Genomic DNA, 17062 nt, shown 5'->3' on the forward strand with positions numbered 1-17062 from the left:
TTACTACTCTATGGTATTTTTATTGTATTTGTAATAGCTTACACAACAACTATGAACTTCATTTTAGATGTAAATTAAGCATCATAACTTTAAATGATTTTTAATTTATTTAAAAAACAACAGTAAATAATACATTATGATTATTAATGCCATCATAGAAAATGAGCATAGACAGTAAACAAATCAGACTTGCGAGCATGTGCCAACCCTTTGTCAGTGACAATTACCATATAACTACATAAAATATATTTGCATGTGCGCACGCGAAAATTTTCACGTGCGCGCATATTGAAACCTTGTTTATGGCATGAAAGTTGCTCTTGCGTACGTTAAGACTTGCGTCATTGAAACTATTTTTACAGTGTCATATGTGTTGGCTAAATGAAGTAGGTATTCGTTTCGGTGAATGCATGTATCATACTGATTGCAACATACCATCATAAAAATCGTTCATACATGCACGTACATTTAATCCTTGTAAAAGCATAACATTCCCAAAAACATTTCTTATACCGCCCTCATGCGTAAATTTCTGAAATACTTCCTTCTTGCTTTGTAGCGCATCGGATTGGTCGGAATTATTTCATTGAGTTTGCTCAACGCGATGGAGCATTTAATATTTAAATTTCATGAGTGGGTAAATGCTTTTATTGAATATCCTATTTCTTATAATGCACATGCAAATGTTGATGTTTCCCATTATGTTTGTATAAAAATAAACAGAATAAGTGAGGACATGCATTATTTAAAGAAACTAGATGAACTTGTGTTTATAATTGTTTTTGTTTTTACTTACAACGTGTAGTCTGAAACCTCTTCAGTAAGAATTCGTATGTATTGTGTCTGTATGTCATATAAGTGTACACGGCAATATAATTGCTATGTCGTTTATGCATTTTTCATCATTTCATTTCATCTGTACTTAATCAATAAACTACAAACTTAAGTCAAGTTAGACACCCACGTAAATTTGTCAACATTCCCACCAACAGATTGCATATGTGTTAGTATAAAAATCTCTATCTTGGATGGGGTAAAATGTTACATACGTGGTTGGTACATGTATATTAATCTTTGTTCTCTAATTGGTCAATTTATGTAATATTGTTTTTTTAATGAGAAAAGAAACCACCATAATTTGCTTAAAATGTATAATCAAGAGGCAAACGAAACTCCATCTAAATAAATTAATATAATATAAACAAGATTGAAACTTTCGGAAAGAAATCGGGTCTATTATTGGACTGCAAACATATGAATACTTTATTTACGCAAGTCATTGGCAGATGGCGGTCAACAAAAGTTTCTTTCGAGTGCGACCTTGCTGATGGCCATCAGAAGCGATTGGCCCATTATCCAAACGCTTATAGCGTAGCAAGGCTGTTGGTAAGAATAAGACTAAATGACAAATTACATTGGTCCGTGTAAATACGGTCTTTTTGTTTTTCGCTTTCTTTCGACAAAAACGGAACAAGAAAAAACAACCCGTTACTTCGTATTGTGATTTATAAACAAACAAAACAACATAATACAGAAAATCAAAAGGTTTTCTTAATAGGGTTTGTCGTTGTTCTTATTATACAACAAAACACGAAACTTTTTTCCGTATATACGTTTCGTTCTATCTGAATATATCGAAAATCAAACATTTGTATATTAGAGTAAAGCGTGTATTCCCGTTTACCGTTTTTGCTTTGATAATACGAAATACGCGTAACGCTTATATATTTTGTTTTTATTTCATTGAACTTCCTGAGCACTCCCTTTGATACGTATTGGCTTTATAACGCTGAATAGTAAACACCTTTAGTACACGATGTCATACAACAATTTTAACAATTATTCATGCGTTAAAGTAAAGAGTAATTTTTCAAAGTGCAGCATTTTAAAAAAGTTATGTGAACAGATGTTCATTGAAGGGGTCTTAAGTGTTTTAATTTATTATTTTAATGGCTTGTAAATCGAAACCTGTGCCGAGATTAACTGATAAAATAAACAGAAAATATTCATGCTTCTTTGGTTTTAAACATCAAGAAAAGTGTAGCATATTTCCCGATATAAGAGTTTAAAGTATATATTTTGAAAATAAAATTGAAGCAATCTGAATGTACGATTTCACTCAGGATACATGGGATTATGATTAGCAACTGATGCAGTGTTAAACGTTATTTAAGTCGCTGTCCTCGAGCACTATATACAGCAATATTAACTAAAAAGTATCAAATTATATCTGCTCTTACACTAATTGTGCTGAATAAAACTATACAAGGTAGGTAAGACATCCATCAAGACAAGACCTCGGGTCAAGAAGACGAGACTCCTTTCAGGTAATCAATACTTCGGGTCAAGTAGATACGACTCTTGGTCTGTATAATTACATCGTACCTTAGATATGGAACATAAACACTGACTTTGAGTGCTGATTAGAAGGAATGGATCTAATGTATGATTTTCTTCTTGCGACCCGAGCTATTTAGAGGTAGGAATCCTGTTTGTAGACTTTTACGTCGCTAGAACATGATTGCCAATCCCTGTGTACCAACACTCCTACCTAATCAACTTTCTAAACTCACGAAAGATGGGACGAATTCTGAAATATATCTGCACTTTCAAGCATTTATATTTAATTGAAAGGCTTTTAATTTTAAGTGGTGTCTTGTGCTGTCGTAGAAAAGCGGAGTACCCTGAGGAAAGCCAACCTGTCCGCTATGGTGACCACTAACCAAAGCTGACATGCGACGGGAACAAGGATTTAACCCATTCGCAATTTCGGGTCGATATTTTGAATCTTTGTGATGATTGCGGTGGATCGATGGCCTTAGGTCCTGTTGCAGGTAATGTCGGACCGATGTAAATACTGACGTTGGGATACAAATATGTTTCGTAACGATATAAAATGTTTGCTCGGTGTGCTAGAGCGTGTCCATCATACGCAATACAAAGTTATGCTAGACGACGGACACGGATCTGTTCGACTGTATTTAATATTTCAGATGAAACCATTCGTAAGAAAAAAATAACATTTGTAATTTTTGTACAGCTTAAACAATGTTCTGTTAAACCCTTACGACATAGATACATATTTTGATGCATTTTAGTACCTTAGAAAGTTACATTTATTTAATACCTTTCTTAATAAATTCAAGTTTTAAAGGCTTCATTTCCAACCCTTAGTTACTGATGAGCAGCAAATAGCATAAAACCTGAATAGACTGCGAGGTACTGGTTTTATGCTGGTTGATAAAGTCATTTTCACTTTGCTTCTAAGTGGGAAAGGGTTAAATGTTCTTTTCTGTTTCATAATTATATAACATGATGTCAGACAAAGGAATAAAAGGGAAATGGACTTAAAAGCTTGACTTAAAGCAACTATAGCTTTATCAAACCATTTTAATGTGGTACGTATATCATTTCGGTATCTTAAAATGAATGTAGTTACATTTTAAGTGCTTTATGGCATGATCATTGAATACCAAGTATTTACTTAAAGTTGCACTACAGTTTATCTGATGAACACTCAAAATGATTTCGTCCAAAGAATCATTGTATGTGTGTTTAATGTATATTTTAAGTATTTCATACATCACATTGAGAAACTAGCTCTCGGTTAGCCCGAAACCATTTTGGCGACACAGTAATACCAAAAATGTTATCGTATTTGTTACGAAACCGAAATTCGTGTCGATGAGGCGCTTGAAAATATTTGAACATAATAGTGGGAAAATTCATACAGAGTGCATGTAAATTTTACATCCATTACTGTACGAACATGAAATTGTATAAATTACTAGCTCGTTGATGTTAAGTACCATTCCTTCTGCACTTTTATTCCAGTTTGCTGTTAAGCGACGTTAAAATTGTTCGTTACGTACGTTTGTACGATAATACAGAGGAAATTAATTTTGGCTTTCAATAAATAAAATCTGGTGTTGCTTTTTTTAATTGATTATTTGTTAGTCTTTCCTCTGTAAAAATAATTCATGAGGAAATCACACAAAAACCGACCCACCAGTTATACAAAGTATTTATAAACACATTGAAAGTTCATTTGTTCTTAAAGTACACAATCGGTAAATTCAAACAACTTAATCGAACTCAGTGTTGCAAAACGTGAACGTGTATTGCTTAATACTTTATATCCCCGGGATTCGCTCACAAATCTCGTGAAAATATGCAAAAATATTATTTTTCGTTTTATTGCTATGTTGTATAACATGAATTAGCTTGTCTCTTAAATAGGCTAGCAAAGCACTTTGTTCATCACTATACATTATTGAGAATAGCATTTTAATGTGTAGATATTGTAACCGGAAAGGTCCTTTCACATAATGTCGTGCACGAATGTTAATAAGTAAGTTGATACAACGAACATGGTGCCCAACACTTATTTTTAACGAGTGGCATCAAGTATCAAAATACAACATTATCTTACTTATCGAACAAAACGGAAACATAAACAGACATAAATAGGGACAGAACAATAGTATAAATATATTGTAAAAAATAAAAAAGAACTTTTGGGGCGTTTTATGAGTATTACAAGAAATTGGTTTATTTATTTTGTTTATTATCAAGATGCATGTGTATATGCAAACATAACAACACTTCATCTTTCTGACATCGCTTTCTTACATAACGCGCTTTTTAAAATGGTATACAGATGGAATTAAATTAAAACGAATAATAATTGGGGCAGTTTTGTGCTATGATGACGTATTAATATGACGCCAATTTTAAGTTCAAACACTAGCTGTGAAGGAAAATGTTATGATCGTATATATATTTAAATCTTAATAAAAATGATTGTAAAAATAGAGATAACTTTAAACAAGATATTCGGGGTATATCCTCATTATGAACATTATTGTTTTAAATTTGCGTTTCTACGAAATAAACTTGAAACGTGTTTTTAACTTTATCCACCGAATGTAATGTATGTGTATTACGCGGGCATCGAACCTCCGTACTTTTGCGGGATCATCTCCAGAGGAACACATTGAATCAATACCGGATGGAATAACTGCGTCCGGCCGCCAGCGTCTTGTGGGCACCTGTTGTGCTCAACGGCGCGTTCTTTATAGCAGACGACATAGAAAGGACTCCACAGTTTCGCCTCGTGCGGGGCAAGGCCGTCGGGTTTTCCAACGCAGTTGCCGAACCGGACATTGCAAGGAATACAGTGGGCTGCCGCACATTGATTCTGTCTGTAGTCGCCTAAGGTGTCAAACAATTAGAAGGTGAGACTTAAAATCAACAACAACAAAATACTTAAATTTTAAGATGCAATTTGCATAAATTATACAACGATGTAACTATACAACGATTCAAAATGAGAATACCAGACGTGTATCAGTTAAAAATATGTTCCCCTTCTCTCTATACTGTTTGAGTGACTGCTTTACTGTTACTGTTTAGATAGAGGTCAACATTCTGGTAATGAAAAAGTATCCTTTCCGAAATCTTGAGGCGCGCAACTTTGAGTGGTAATGTGTTTGAAGTATTTTCATTCCTCGATATGTTTTGCGTTACGCGCGACGCGCACAATCAAGCGGGTTCGAGAGAAGGTCGTACGGACAAGATAAATCTATATGTACAAGACGCTGAAAGCGGGGTCATTTAATAACATCAAAGGAGCTTAAAAATTTGTCAAGTATACTTACAAGCGTCTTTAAATTCTTTCCTAGATCCACAAGTCACGTTTTCAAAATGTTCACACTGCTCCGAATCCGCGTTGAAGAGCTGTGGGTATGGACACTCGACCATGTGTTGCTCCAGCAAACGAGGTATGTACTGGTACCACACGCTACAATTGTAGTACGCCTGACACTCCGTGGGGTGGGCGATGATGCCGCCAAACATGGCGCAACGTTCTTCGACAGATAGCGGACCTGGTAATTTAAAGTATTATATTGGTACCAACATTAGAATAACGATGTTTTTCCGAAAATATGAATAACAAACGAATATTCGAATATCATTTTCAGTTTTCGTTCCCATCCCTTGTACAAATGTAATGAAATGTTCTGTCAATATTCTCAATGTGTACGGCTGAACGCTATTTAAGGTTTAAGTTTATACGTGTACATTTTGCAAAATTTCTGAGTAAACACTACACGTCCTGTATAGTAAATAATTCACATAATCTTCAAACCATGTTTGCGTACAAGATAACATAGTAATAGTGTAAGCGTCCCCAAAAATTACTCACCGGTAGTTGTCACCGGAGTCGCCGTCACTCCACTATCCGGAATGCAGTCGTCTAAGTCGCTGCCTTTGTGAACGCATGCGTTAACAGTTGCGCTGAACCTGGTGCCTGCGGGACAAGGCGGCATCTCGACGGGCGACCCCCAAACGCATATGTAGAAACCCATGCAGTCTGCCTTAGGGATGATTTGGTAGTCGCCATTCGTGTTGCACTGCAGATTATTGGCGAATGCCGCGCTTATTAGCACTGCCACACTCAGAAATACCGAGATACACGTATACTCATACGGCATTGTTAATATAATAATTATTTGAAGTTCGTAAAATTAAAATGTCTTCCTGTTCAACTCGTTTATCCCTATATCACTATTTCGTTAGGTATGCTTGAGAGATGCAGCTTGATTGATCGCGATTTGCAAACGCCGGGGGCTTTTATACCCACCCAAGCCTACCTTTGGGCTTGTCAATGCACGTTGTGTAATCAAAACTTACCCATAAATATATAATGACGCAGGCGCACAACTTCGATTGGAAGTGATTTTATTGATTACCCGGATGTGGTATTAATTTATACCCATAATAACCATAAACAAGTCATATTAAGTGTCGCTTGCATGGTAATGTACGATGCTGCAAAAAACGCACTAACGTTAAAAAAACAAAGACAAGCGACACGCTAATTCAAGCGAATAAATATATGGGTTTTTTTCCAAAATGAACTAAAACAAACGTGGCAAGAAAGCCCTCGATTGCTCAAACGAATGTTATAGCATGACTTACGTTAAGTGCTGACGTCTATTTGTAATGATTTACTAACAGCCATAATTTTAAATTAAGTTTCAAATCATCCAAGGAATATGTTATTAGATAATCGGATTGCCTAGACCATATGTATTTTAACGTGATAAAATTATTTGAGGAAAGTTTATCGAAAGTTCCTTTAATAAATATTTCTACTTTAAGTTTTTTTTTAAATCAGCCAGGGGTTTGCGGATATTAATGTTTGTTGAGTTTTCAATATTGCCAATTAAGGAAGACTGCCTCGCCCCACTGTGGTGAAGTTCATATCGAAAATACATGGGTAAATGACTAATGCAGGGAAATCCTTTGTGAACAGGACCGACCATTGTGTGAAATATTTAGAAATTCAAACAATTGATACACACAATGAAAGTGAACTATCATTAAAACAATTACAGCCAAAGGGATGTAACAAAGTCTATCCTAAAAACCAATATTACTTACAGTTTATTTACCCTGATTCTAACTAATTATGGACATTGCCCTAACGAATTTTCTGATGAAGTTCTATCAGAATTAATCATAAATCGCCTCAAGATTTATTTGTTTCTGTCAAAGATTTTAACTGGTGTCATTGGACGCACGTGACCCAGATTGAAACTCGACCTAGATGCTGACCTTATTATTCGGACCAACTATCATTAAAATGGAATGCTAAATGTGGCCTCTGGAGTGGTTCTGAAAGACGCACAAAACACACTGGATCACATGACGAAAGAAACCGAACAGAGGGTGATCACGTTGACTCATCTTCAGTTTTTCGTGCTTAGATGGCTAAACGCTTCAAATTTTACCCATGTCGCAAAAAAATGGCCACCCGAGAGTAAATGTCGCTTATAAAGACTCACATTAGCTTCTTAGTTTGCAGTAAAACTGCAAGGTCTAAAGGTTTCATAATTTGTAAATATGTTTTTGCGATCACATCTGGCTTCACTCCAGGAACATTTCATATATGACAATATCTAGTGATCTACTAGCAAGATATTTGCAAGGATGTCTTACGGTGCAAAATAAACGCAGTCGTCTTTCCAAATTTCAAAAATCCAAGAAGCATATTACATTTTTTTCTTCATTTAATACGTTATACCCATTCTTAATAGAGGTTCAAGAAACTTTTCCATCACAATTCTTCTTTTCCTTACACTTATCTCAAAAACCATCCTCCTACACTACGGTGTCTTTTTACATCGTTCATGTCTCGAAAATCACTGTCTCCACCTACATCTCTTTTGTCTCCTTTGACATATTGATTGCTTTCTCTAACCTCTATAATCTTTCTACACCCACATGTCTCCAAACAACTACCTCCTATCTCCAACCTCTTGTCTAACCTAAACCTTTCATTCCATCAAACCCCTCTTACCTGTCTACTCTAACATATCTCACCTTACCACTCTTTTATATCCAATTATTATGCTCGTACCTCACTCCACTTATATGTTACTTCCTCAGTCTTTACCTGCCACGTCTCGTATGTCTCCTTTTATCTCTCTTCTATCTCATACTACCTGTTTCTTCATCCTTTGCATTGTCGCATCATACCTCTTTCCTGTATAATCTCTGCAGTTTCATTTCACCCCACAATTGTCATCTCTCCTGTCTCCTCAAAGCGATAACAAGTTTTGCGCTAAGATTTGATCGTGTGAATTTAACCTGGCAACCTAGTTTTGGATGCACGTGACCCAGATTAAAATCAGCTTAGAAAATGTGAAAACCTCATGAAGATGTTGAACGTGTACCAGAGCCGACGACGACAAATGGTTAGTATTATAATTAAAACAATTTGATGAATAGTTAATCATTTAATTAGCAAAATACAAAATACCAAAAAATTAGCCTTTTGAAATATATTTGGTTGTTGCTGCTTTTGTTTTGTTATGTTTTGTTTGCTAGACCTTTTAAACAATTGATCAAACATGTCAATATGGTGAACAAAAATACCATATATGACTTATCCAGTTAATAATGCATTTGTAAAATATCATATAATATTATATTATCAGATATAAATTTATTTCATACAAATGTTGATCATACATACATCATTTCATGTCTAGTTTATTGTTCAGAGTACTGCACTATAAAATGTTGAAAATCAATTGTGTTTAAACTGAATCGAATGGACTGTTATTCTAAAACTAATACAACAGCGTAAAACGATGATGTTTGACTTGATGCATTCCGTTAATTAAATTTACTAGAGGGCAGTGTTGTGTTTGAATTTTTTTACAGCGAAAACACTCAACCAAAAAAACATCAATTTAAAAATTGACGTTTTGGTTCACATGTTAAACAATAGGTTCAATACAAAAACAACTATGCTTGCACATGCTGTGACATACGCCCCTACATCATATGATTGTTAGAAAGGTAACACGTTACTCTAAGTAATATGATCATGTAGACGAATACCCAAGAGCAATATTAATTCATCATTGACATTCGAAAGTTACAGAGTGGAAAAACATATGGGTGGTACAGTGCAATTATTCCATGGTTTCCTTCGTGGCATTATTAAAATAATCAAAATATTTTTTATAAATCCACATGGTGTTACTCTGAAACCATCAACATATTATTGATCGATTTATTTATTTGGGCATGGAGTACACAAACATGGACATTGAAAACAATATGTATAATACAGAATCGTAGAACACATGAGAATGAATAAACCATGACATGCACACTAACACCAAGGATAACACAAAAAGAGCGACTCTTATTTCCATTGTTGTCCTTTGTGCTGGTGGCATGACACAGAGAGCGTTTTACCAACAAAAAGTAGCTTTTAAACATTAACCTTATAATAAAGTTAATATAAGTACACATTGTTAAATGGAATGATATCACAGATAAATTTACAAATCTATATTTGGCATTTTGTTTTCACAGTAGGGAATAGGCTATAAAGAAATATAAAGAAATATATTTATGGAATTCAAAAAAGCTAGAAAATACTTGAAATTAAGACACACACTTACACATTACGCAATGTCCTTCTAAAAACCTAATAAAAATAATTCAATATCAATTAAAGGAAAGCTGATAAAAACCATATCTTAACTTCAGCAATTATAAAAAAAATCATCAAATTATTAGATCTAGCTGAACTGATTAAAATATTCCTATACCAAAACAATAATGATACATAGATAATAATGATATAAAAATGAGCAAATTATAAACTGTCCATCAGGTACTTCTTAACTTCTATTTTGAATAAGGTAACCTTCTTATACTGGATATGTCAGCCGGTAGGCCTTCTTATACTTGATATGTCAGCTGGTAGGCTGTTCTACAGAGAGCATTCAAGAGAGCAGAAGGACTTGGAACCTAAACCTTTGACCTTTGGAATATTAGGTAAATGCGTCAGAAGAACCAGAAATAATAAGTGCAAGTATATCTGAATGTGTAGGTTTTGTGTGTGTTCTTTTTACATAACCATCTTACATTTTGTACGTATGAAATTTTATGTTTTGTGAACATTTTTAAGCAGTTCAAAGGAATAAATAAAGGAAAACCCTCACAAGAATGTAGAACACCATGTATGGTATATTGCTTCAAGTAAATTAGATTACCATTCCTGCTTATATTGTTGTTTAATATTCTTTTGTTCAATTTATGTTCATTTATTGTATGTCTCTGAAATTATTCCTTGTTGATTTGTAGCGCGTGGATTGATCAGAATTATTTCATTGAGTTTGCAAAACGCGGTTGGGCACTTAATATTTAAATTTCAGGGATGATTAATGCATTTATTGAACTTCCTGTTTCGTATATTTAAGTTTCAAATATTGATGTTGACCGTTATGTTTGTATTGAAATAAACATAATAAGTGAGGACATGTATTTTTTTTTTTAAAGAGATAAACTTGTGTTAATAATTGTTTTTGTTTTTACTCACAACGTCTAGTCGGAAACTTATACAGTTCTTACGTATTTAGTCTGTTCATTACATGAGTGTACACGACAATGCTATCGCTATGTCGTTTAATGCAACTTGCGATCATTCCATCTGTACTTAATCAATAAACTACAAAAAAGTCAAATTAGGCACCCACATTAATTCGTCAACAAACTTAGGAAGTATTCAATTACTTTTATCCCATTCCAACCAACAGATTGCATTTGTGTTAGATGTCGGTAAATTTAGTTGAACATGATTTTTTAATGAGAAAAGTTTATTCACTTAAAATATCGAACTCAAGGCAAGCGAAAGTCCATCTAAAAAATCAATAAAATATTAACAAGATTTTAACTTTCGGAAAAATAGTTTCCTTTTGGACTTCAAACATGGGAATAATCTACGCAAGACATTGTCAGATGGTGGTCCAAGTTTCTTCCAAATGCCACCTTGCTGATGGCCATCAGAGGCGATTGGCTCATAAGCAGAGCGTAGCAAGGCTGTTGGTAAGGAATACAAAGTTTATCGTTGTTCTTTTTATAAAACAAAACACGAAACTAATGTCCGTATTCATGTGTTCTGTTCTATCTGAATATAGCAAAAATCAAACATTTGAAAAATAAGAATAAAGCGTTAATTCACGTTTACCTTTTTTTGCTTTGATAATACGAAATACGCGTACCGCTTATATATTTTATGTTTGTATTTCATTGACTAAAAACAATTTTTACAATTATTCATACGTTACAGTAAAGTTCAACTTTTCAAAGCGAATGATTTTCGACAAAGTTATGTGAACAGATATTTATTGAAGGGGTCTTAAGTGTTTTAATTTATTATTTTAATGGCTTGTAAATCAAAACCTGTGCCGAGATTAACTGATCAAATAAAAGTAAATCAACATGCTTCTATGGTTTTAAACATTAAGTATATCAATATGTTTTTAAAATAAAATAAATGCAATCTAAACGTAAATCCTCACTCAGGATACACGGGATTATGATTAGCAATTGATAAAGTGTTAAACCTTATTTAAATCGATGTCCTCGAGAACTATATACAACCATATTAACTACAAGATATCAACTAAGATCTGCTCTTACACTATTTGTGCTGAATAAAACCACACGGGGTCAGGTAAGAAGTCCATCAAGACAAGACCTCAGAAGAGGTCAAGAAGACGAGACTCATTTCAGGTATTCAATACTTCGGGTCAAGTAGATACGACTCCGGGTCTGTATACTTACATCATACCTTAGATATGGAACATAAACAGTGACTTTGAGTGCTGATTAGAAGGAATGGATATATTTTATGATTTTCTTCTTGCGACCCGAGCTATTTAGAGGTAGGAATCCTGTTTCTAGACTTTTACGTCGCAAGAACATGATTGCAAATCCCTGTGTACTCAAGGTCCCTAGTGTTTTTTCAATGACCTAATTGTTCGAATCGTTTCAATAGTTGAAACGATGCCGAGAGAAGGACTACTGTTAAGTGATTATTCTTCGATGTTAATGAGGTCCTTCCAAGTCTAAGGCTGTATTATTTATGGACCCGGAGAGTGTACCAACACTCCTACCTAATCAACTTTCTAAACTCACGAAACATGGGACGAATTCCGAAATAAATCTGCACTTTCAAGCATTTATATTTAATTGAAAGGCATTTAATTTTGAAGTGGTGTCTTGTTCTGTCGTAGAAAAGCTGAGTACCCTGAGAAAATCAAACCGGTCCGCTTTGATTATCACTATCCAAAGCTGTCATGCAACGGGAACAGGGATTAAACTCGAACGCAATTTTGGGTCGAGATTCTGAATCTCGGCGATGATTGAGATGGAACGATGACCTTAGGTCCTGTTGCAGGCCCAATGTCGGACCGATGTTAAAGGGGACTTTTCACGTTGTGGTAAATTGATAAAATAAAAAAAGTTTCAAATTCGCAAATTTTCGTTGTAGTTATATTTGTGAGGAAACAGTAATACTAAACATCTGCCATGCTCTAAACTATCCATTATGTGCATCTTTTGATGATTTAAAAACCTGAAAATTATAAAGCGTTGCAATGCGAAACGATTGAATAATTTGGCGAGTTTTGTTGTTGTTGTGGTATTTTGTGATACGACGAGGATTGCTTAAAATACACAACTCATGGTGGCCGAGTGGTCAAAGCGATAGACTTTTATTCCAGGATCAGTGGTTTGAGCCAAGTTGATGGTTACTTTTTTATCTTTCTTTAATTTATTCTTGATTTTCAATTGAGCTTTTTAGATCCAATGTTTACATTTATCAATATAAAGCATTTAATGAAAAACTTCAATAAATGCTAAAATCTGTGAAAATTCCCCTTTTAATACGAGTATTTGGCTGATATACAAGTATGTATCGTACCGATATAAATTGTTTGCTCGGTGTGGTAGACCGTATCCATCTTACGCCATACACAGGGGGAAAGCGGACGACAACGAGCGAGGCATGGTATTGTTATGCGCATGGGGGGGGGGGGTTAGAGGGTTAGGGGTTTGGGTTCGGGTTAGCCTTAACCCATACCTTAACCCTGACCCGACCCCTAATCCTAACCCTTACCTAACCATAACCCAGGCTTATCTCCCCTATACCATGCCTCGGCCGTTGTAATGTCTTCTTCGCTAAACAGGGGCGTATCCAGAAGTTTTTCAGAGGGGAGTTTGGGGGCTCAACTGGGGAGGATGCGGGAGGGGTGTCCCTTCCCGCCGTCGATTTTTTTTTAAATGGCACCTTAAAATGGTGCAATTTCATGCTATCTAATCAGCATTTTGCATGATAAAAGTGCATGTAAAACAAACTAGAACTTGAGTTCAGACATCAAGTGTGACAGACACACAGACAACCACGCAGAGGTAAATCACATGTCTCTCAAACCACTAAAGTGTTGGGGGACATAATCTGTATGACCAGAAATTTGTTAACAGTGTAAGATGGGTAGACCTCCTATTAAACCTTGTTGGATATCATACTAGTTCACCCTGTTGGATGGGTGGATATTTATCAAACTTGGTTGTAAACATATTATGTATACGTTGTTGAGTCGTGTGGTTCAAAAACTGTCAAATAAGGCAGTCATAGATAAAACTTTTTACAAATTATCAAAATAACATGTTGCTGGGGGTGCCGGAGAGCTGAAAATAGATAAAGTAATCGAAGATAATTAATTACTTCAAAGTTTTCAATAAATGTTTATTTCATGAAATTAAAAAGTACAATTTAAAAACAATCAATTTTTGGAAATTACCTGATAGCAGCAACAGACCCATTTTCAGTTGTTTTTTTGTTTCTTGTTCCAAATGGATTCAAGAGTTGCTTGTTGGCATTTCATTTTGAAAATGATTGAGTTTCATACTAGCAAAGCATTTCTTCATTTTTTAGTCCTTTTTAATTTCAATAACTACGGATGAACATCAAATCAGTTAGCCCAAATTGTTAAAAAAATAATAAAAAATTGCCATTCATTAAGTGTGCCGTTGAATTTCACTGGCAATAACTGGTTACTTAAAAGGATTATCACTCTCAAGAGCTAATACCAATTATATTCATCAAAGAAACTTTTCGAAAAGTTAATGATGATTGTCAATTGCATTCGTCTAAACTCTTTAATTGCTACAAATTGGAATATTGTTTTTCACAAGTTTCATGCGGAAGCCATTTGTAAACATTTACCTATAGCTAAATGTATTGATGAATTTCATTACTTGAATGTATCTCCTTCAGTCGGTTTATCACATACAATCAATGAAGCGTGCAGTTTAGCTGGCGAAGGTTAGATCATCTGTACACATGCCTGGGGGCTAAATCACACTAATCGAAAGATGTTTATGGCTAATGACAGGGAATACACAAGTGTTTGAAACTTTAAGGGGCTCATTTATTTTAAATCGTATCTAGCCAGCTAGCTGGGGGGTTGGGGGGGGGGGCTTCAGCACCCTAGCCCCCACCTAAATACGCCCCTGGTACAAAGCTGTACTAGACGACATCCATGGCTCTGTTTGGCTGTATTACAGATTAAACCATTCGAGAGGAGAAAAAAGCATTTGCACGTTTTGCAAAGCTTAAACAATGTTAAGTGAAATGTACTTTTCTGTATCGTAATTATATAAGATACAGTCAGTCAAATGAAACGAGTAAATGGACTATTAAGCTTCACTACAAGCAACTACAACTTTATCAAAACATGTTTTAATGGTTCTTCCATTGTCTGTAAGAGGTCAATAAACTTGATCATGTCCGTGTTCTTCCACTATGTATTTATATACTTCTTACGTAAATAAAGAAACATTGGGCATTGTGGTAAAAAATGAAATTTGTCATCAAGAACGGAAGTGTTTGCATTGTTATGCCCCTCTTCGAAGAAGAAGGGTATATTGTTTTGCTGGCTGTCTGTCGGTAGATAAGTCTGAATCTCGGTAGACCAGTCTAAATGTCGGTAGACCAATTCGTTTCCGAGCAATAATTCGTCAACGAATTGACCGATTGGCTTGATACTTCACATGTGCATTGGCCTTGGAGTAGATGACCCCATTTGAAATTCGGATCACTAGGTCAAGGTCACTATCAAAGTGAGTGTGAAAATCGTTTCCGATCAAGAACTCGTAAACGAATTGACCGATTGGCTCGATACTTCACGTGTGCATTGGTCTTGGACAGTAGATGACCCCTATTGAAATTGGGGTCACTAGGTCAAGATCACACTAAGTGAAAATAGTTTCCTATCAATAGCTCGTAAACGAATTGACCGATTGGCTTGATACTTCACATGTGCATTGGCCTTGGACATTAGATGACCCCTATTGATATTGGGGTCATTAGTTCAAAGGTCAAGGTCACCATCACACTAAGTGTATAATCGTTTCCGATCAATAACTTATCAACCAATTGCACCATTGACTTGATACTTCACATGTGCATTGGCCTTGGATAGTAGATGATCCCTATTGAAAATTGGGTCACTAGGTCAAAGGTCAAGGTTACTGATAAACATTAAGAGTGCAATCGTTTCCGATCAATAACTCGTCAACTGATTCACCGATTTGCTTGATACTTCCCCTGTGCATTGGCCTTGGACAGTAGATGACACCTATTAAAATTGGGGTCACTAGGTCAAAGTCACTGTTACACACAAAGTATGTAATCGTTTCCCATCAATAACTAGTCAACTGATTCACCGATTGGCTTGATGTTTCACATGTGCATTTGCCTTGGACAGTAGATGACCCCTATTGAAATTGGAGTTACTATGGCAAAGGTCAAGGTCACTGTTACACACTAAGTATGAAATCTTTTCCGATCAATAACTCGTCAACTGATTCCACGATTTGGCTTGATACTTCTCATGTGCATGGTGCTTGGTCAGTAGATGACCCATATTGAAATTAGGGTCACTATGTCAAAGGTCACTGTCACAATAAGTGTGAAAATTATTTCCGACTGGCTTGATACTTCCCATGCGCATTTGCCTTGGAAGTAGATGACCCCTATTGAAATTGGGGTCACTATTTCAAACCCCTGTTTGAAGGGGCATATGTCTCTGACCGCCGAACACTTGTCTGTTTTAAAACAGTATCTTTTCAGGCTTGCGCCATCACCCTGCTTTTAACTTCAAGTCTGTGGGTAAATACTCTTATACGAGTTAACGCAATTCTTAATTGTAAAATTTACTACAGTTAAATATTGATGGAACTTAAAGCTACTGTAAAGGCTATAACTTTTACATCTGGTCGTGTTTTGCTTTTTAATTGACCCGGTTTGGAAAAACATATCAGATATTCATTGCTAAGCTATGGGTAACAAGAGATGTGTTTGTCAGAAACAAAATGCCCTACTGCGCCGCTTTGATACATGTTTTTTATACCTTTGACATTGAAGGATGACCTTGACCTTTCACCACTCAAAATGAGCAGCTCCATGAGATACACATGCATGCCAAATATCAAGTTGATGTGTGGAGGGACCTAATATTTATCAGCATTTTTCGAAACCTAAAAGCGAAACTTAAATGCAAAGTATGACGGAAAGATGGACGGACTGTCCGATCGCTATATGCCCTCCTTCGGGGGCATAAAAATATATTAATATCTCCTACCCCTTTAAAAAATATACTTCACTAGATCTTAATCTATC

At 35.4% G+C, this 17062-nt stretch overlaps 1 protein-coding gene across 2 annotated transcripts in view; it reads right to left on the reverse strand.

Moving 5' to 3' along the window:
- Positions 1-4180: 4180 nt before the first annotated feature.
- LOC127832569 (uncharacterized) overlaps positions 4181-17062 on the reverse strand; it is a 67867-nt gene continuing 54985 nt past the window's right edge. Inside the window, exons 1-3 of one of the 2 annotated variants that reach the window (XM_052358098.1) lie at positions 6209-6641; positions 5661-5888; positions 4181-5214 (exon numbers count right to left, since the gene is read on the reverse strand). In XM_052358098.1, coding sequence (XP_052214058.1) covers positions 4943-5214; positions 5661-5888; positions 6209-6497 — 789 coding nt within the window. In that variant the 5' untranslated portion in view covers positions 6498-6641 and the 3' untranslated portion in view covers positions 4181-4942. Of the gene's footprint in view, positions 5215-5660; positions 5889-6208; positions 6642-17062 lie in introns of those variants that run through there. The other variant, XM_052358099.1, reaches the window with a different exon arrangement.

The sequence above is a fragment of the Dreissena polymorpha genome, chromosome 5 (assembly GCF_020536995.1).
Source record: "Dreissena polymorpha isolate Duluth1 chromosome 5, UMN_Dpol_1.0, whole genome shotgun sequence".
Lineage (NCBI taxonomy): Eukaryota > Metazoa > Mollusca > Bivalvia > Myida > Dreissenidae > Dreissena > Dreissena polymorpha.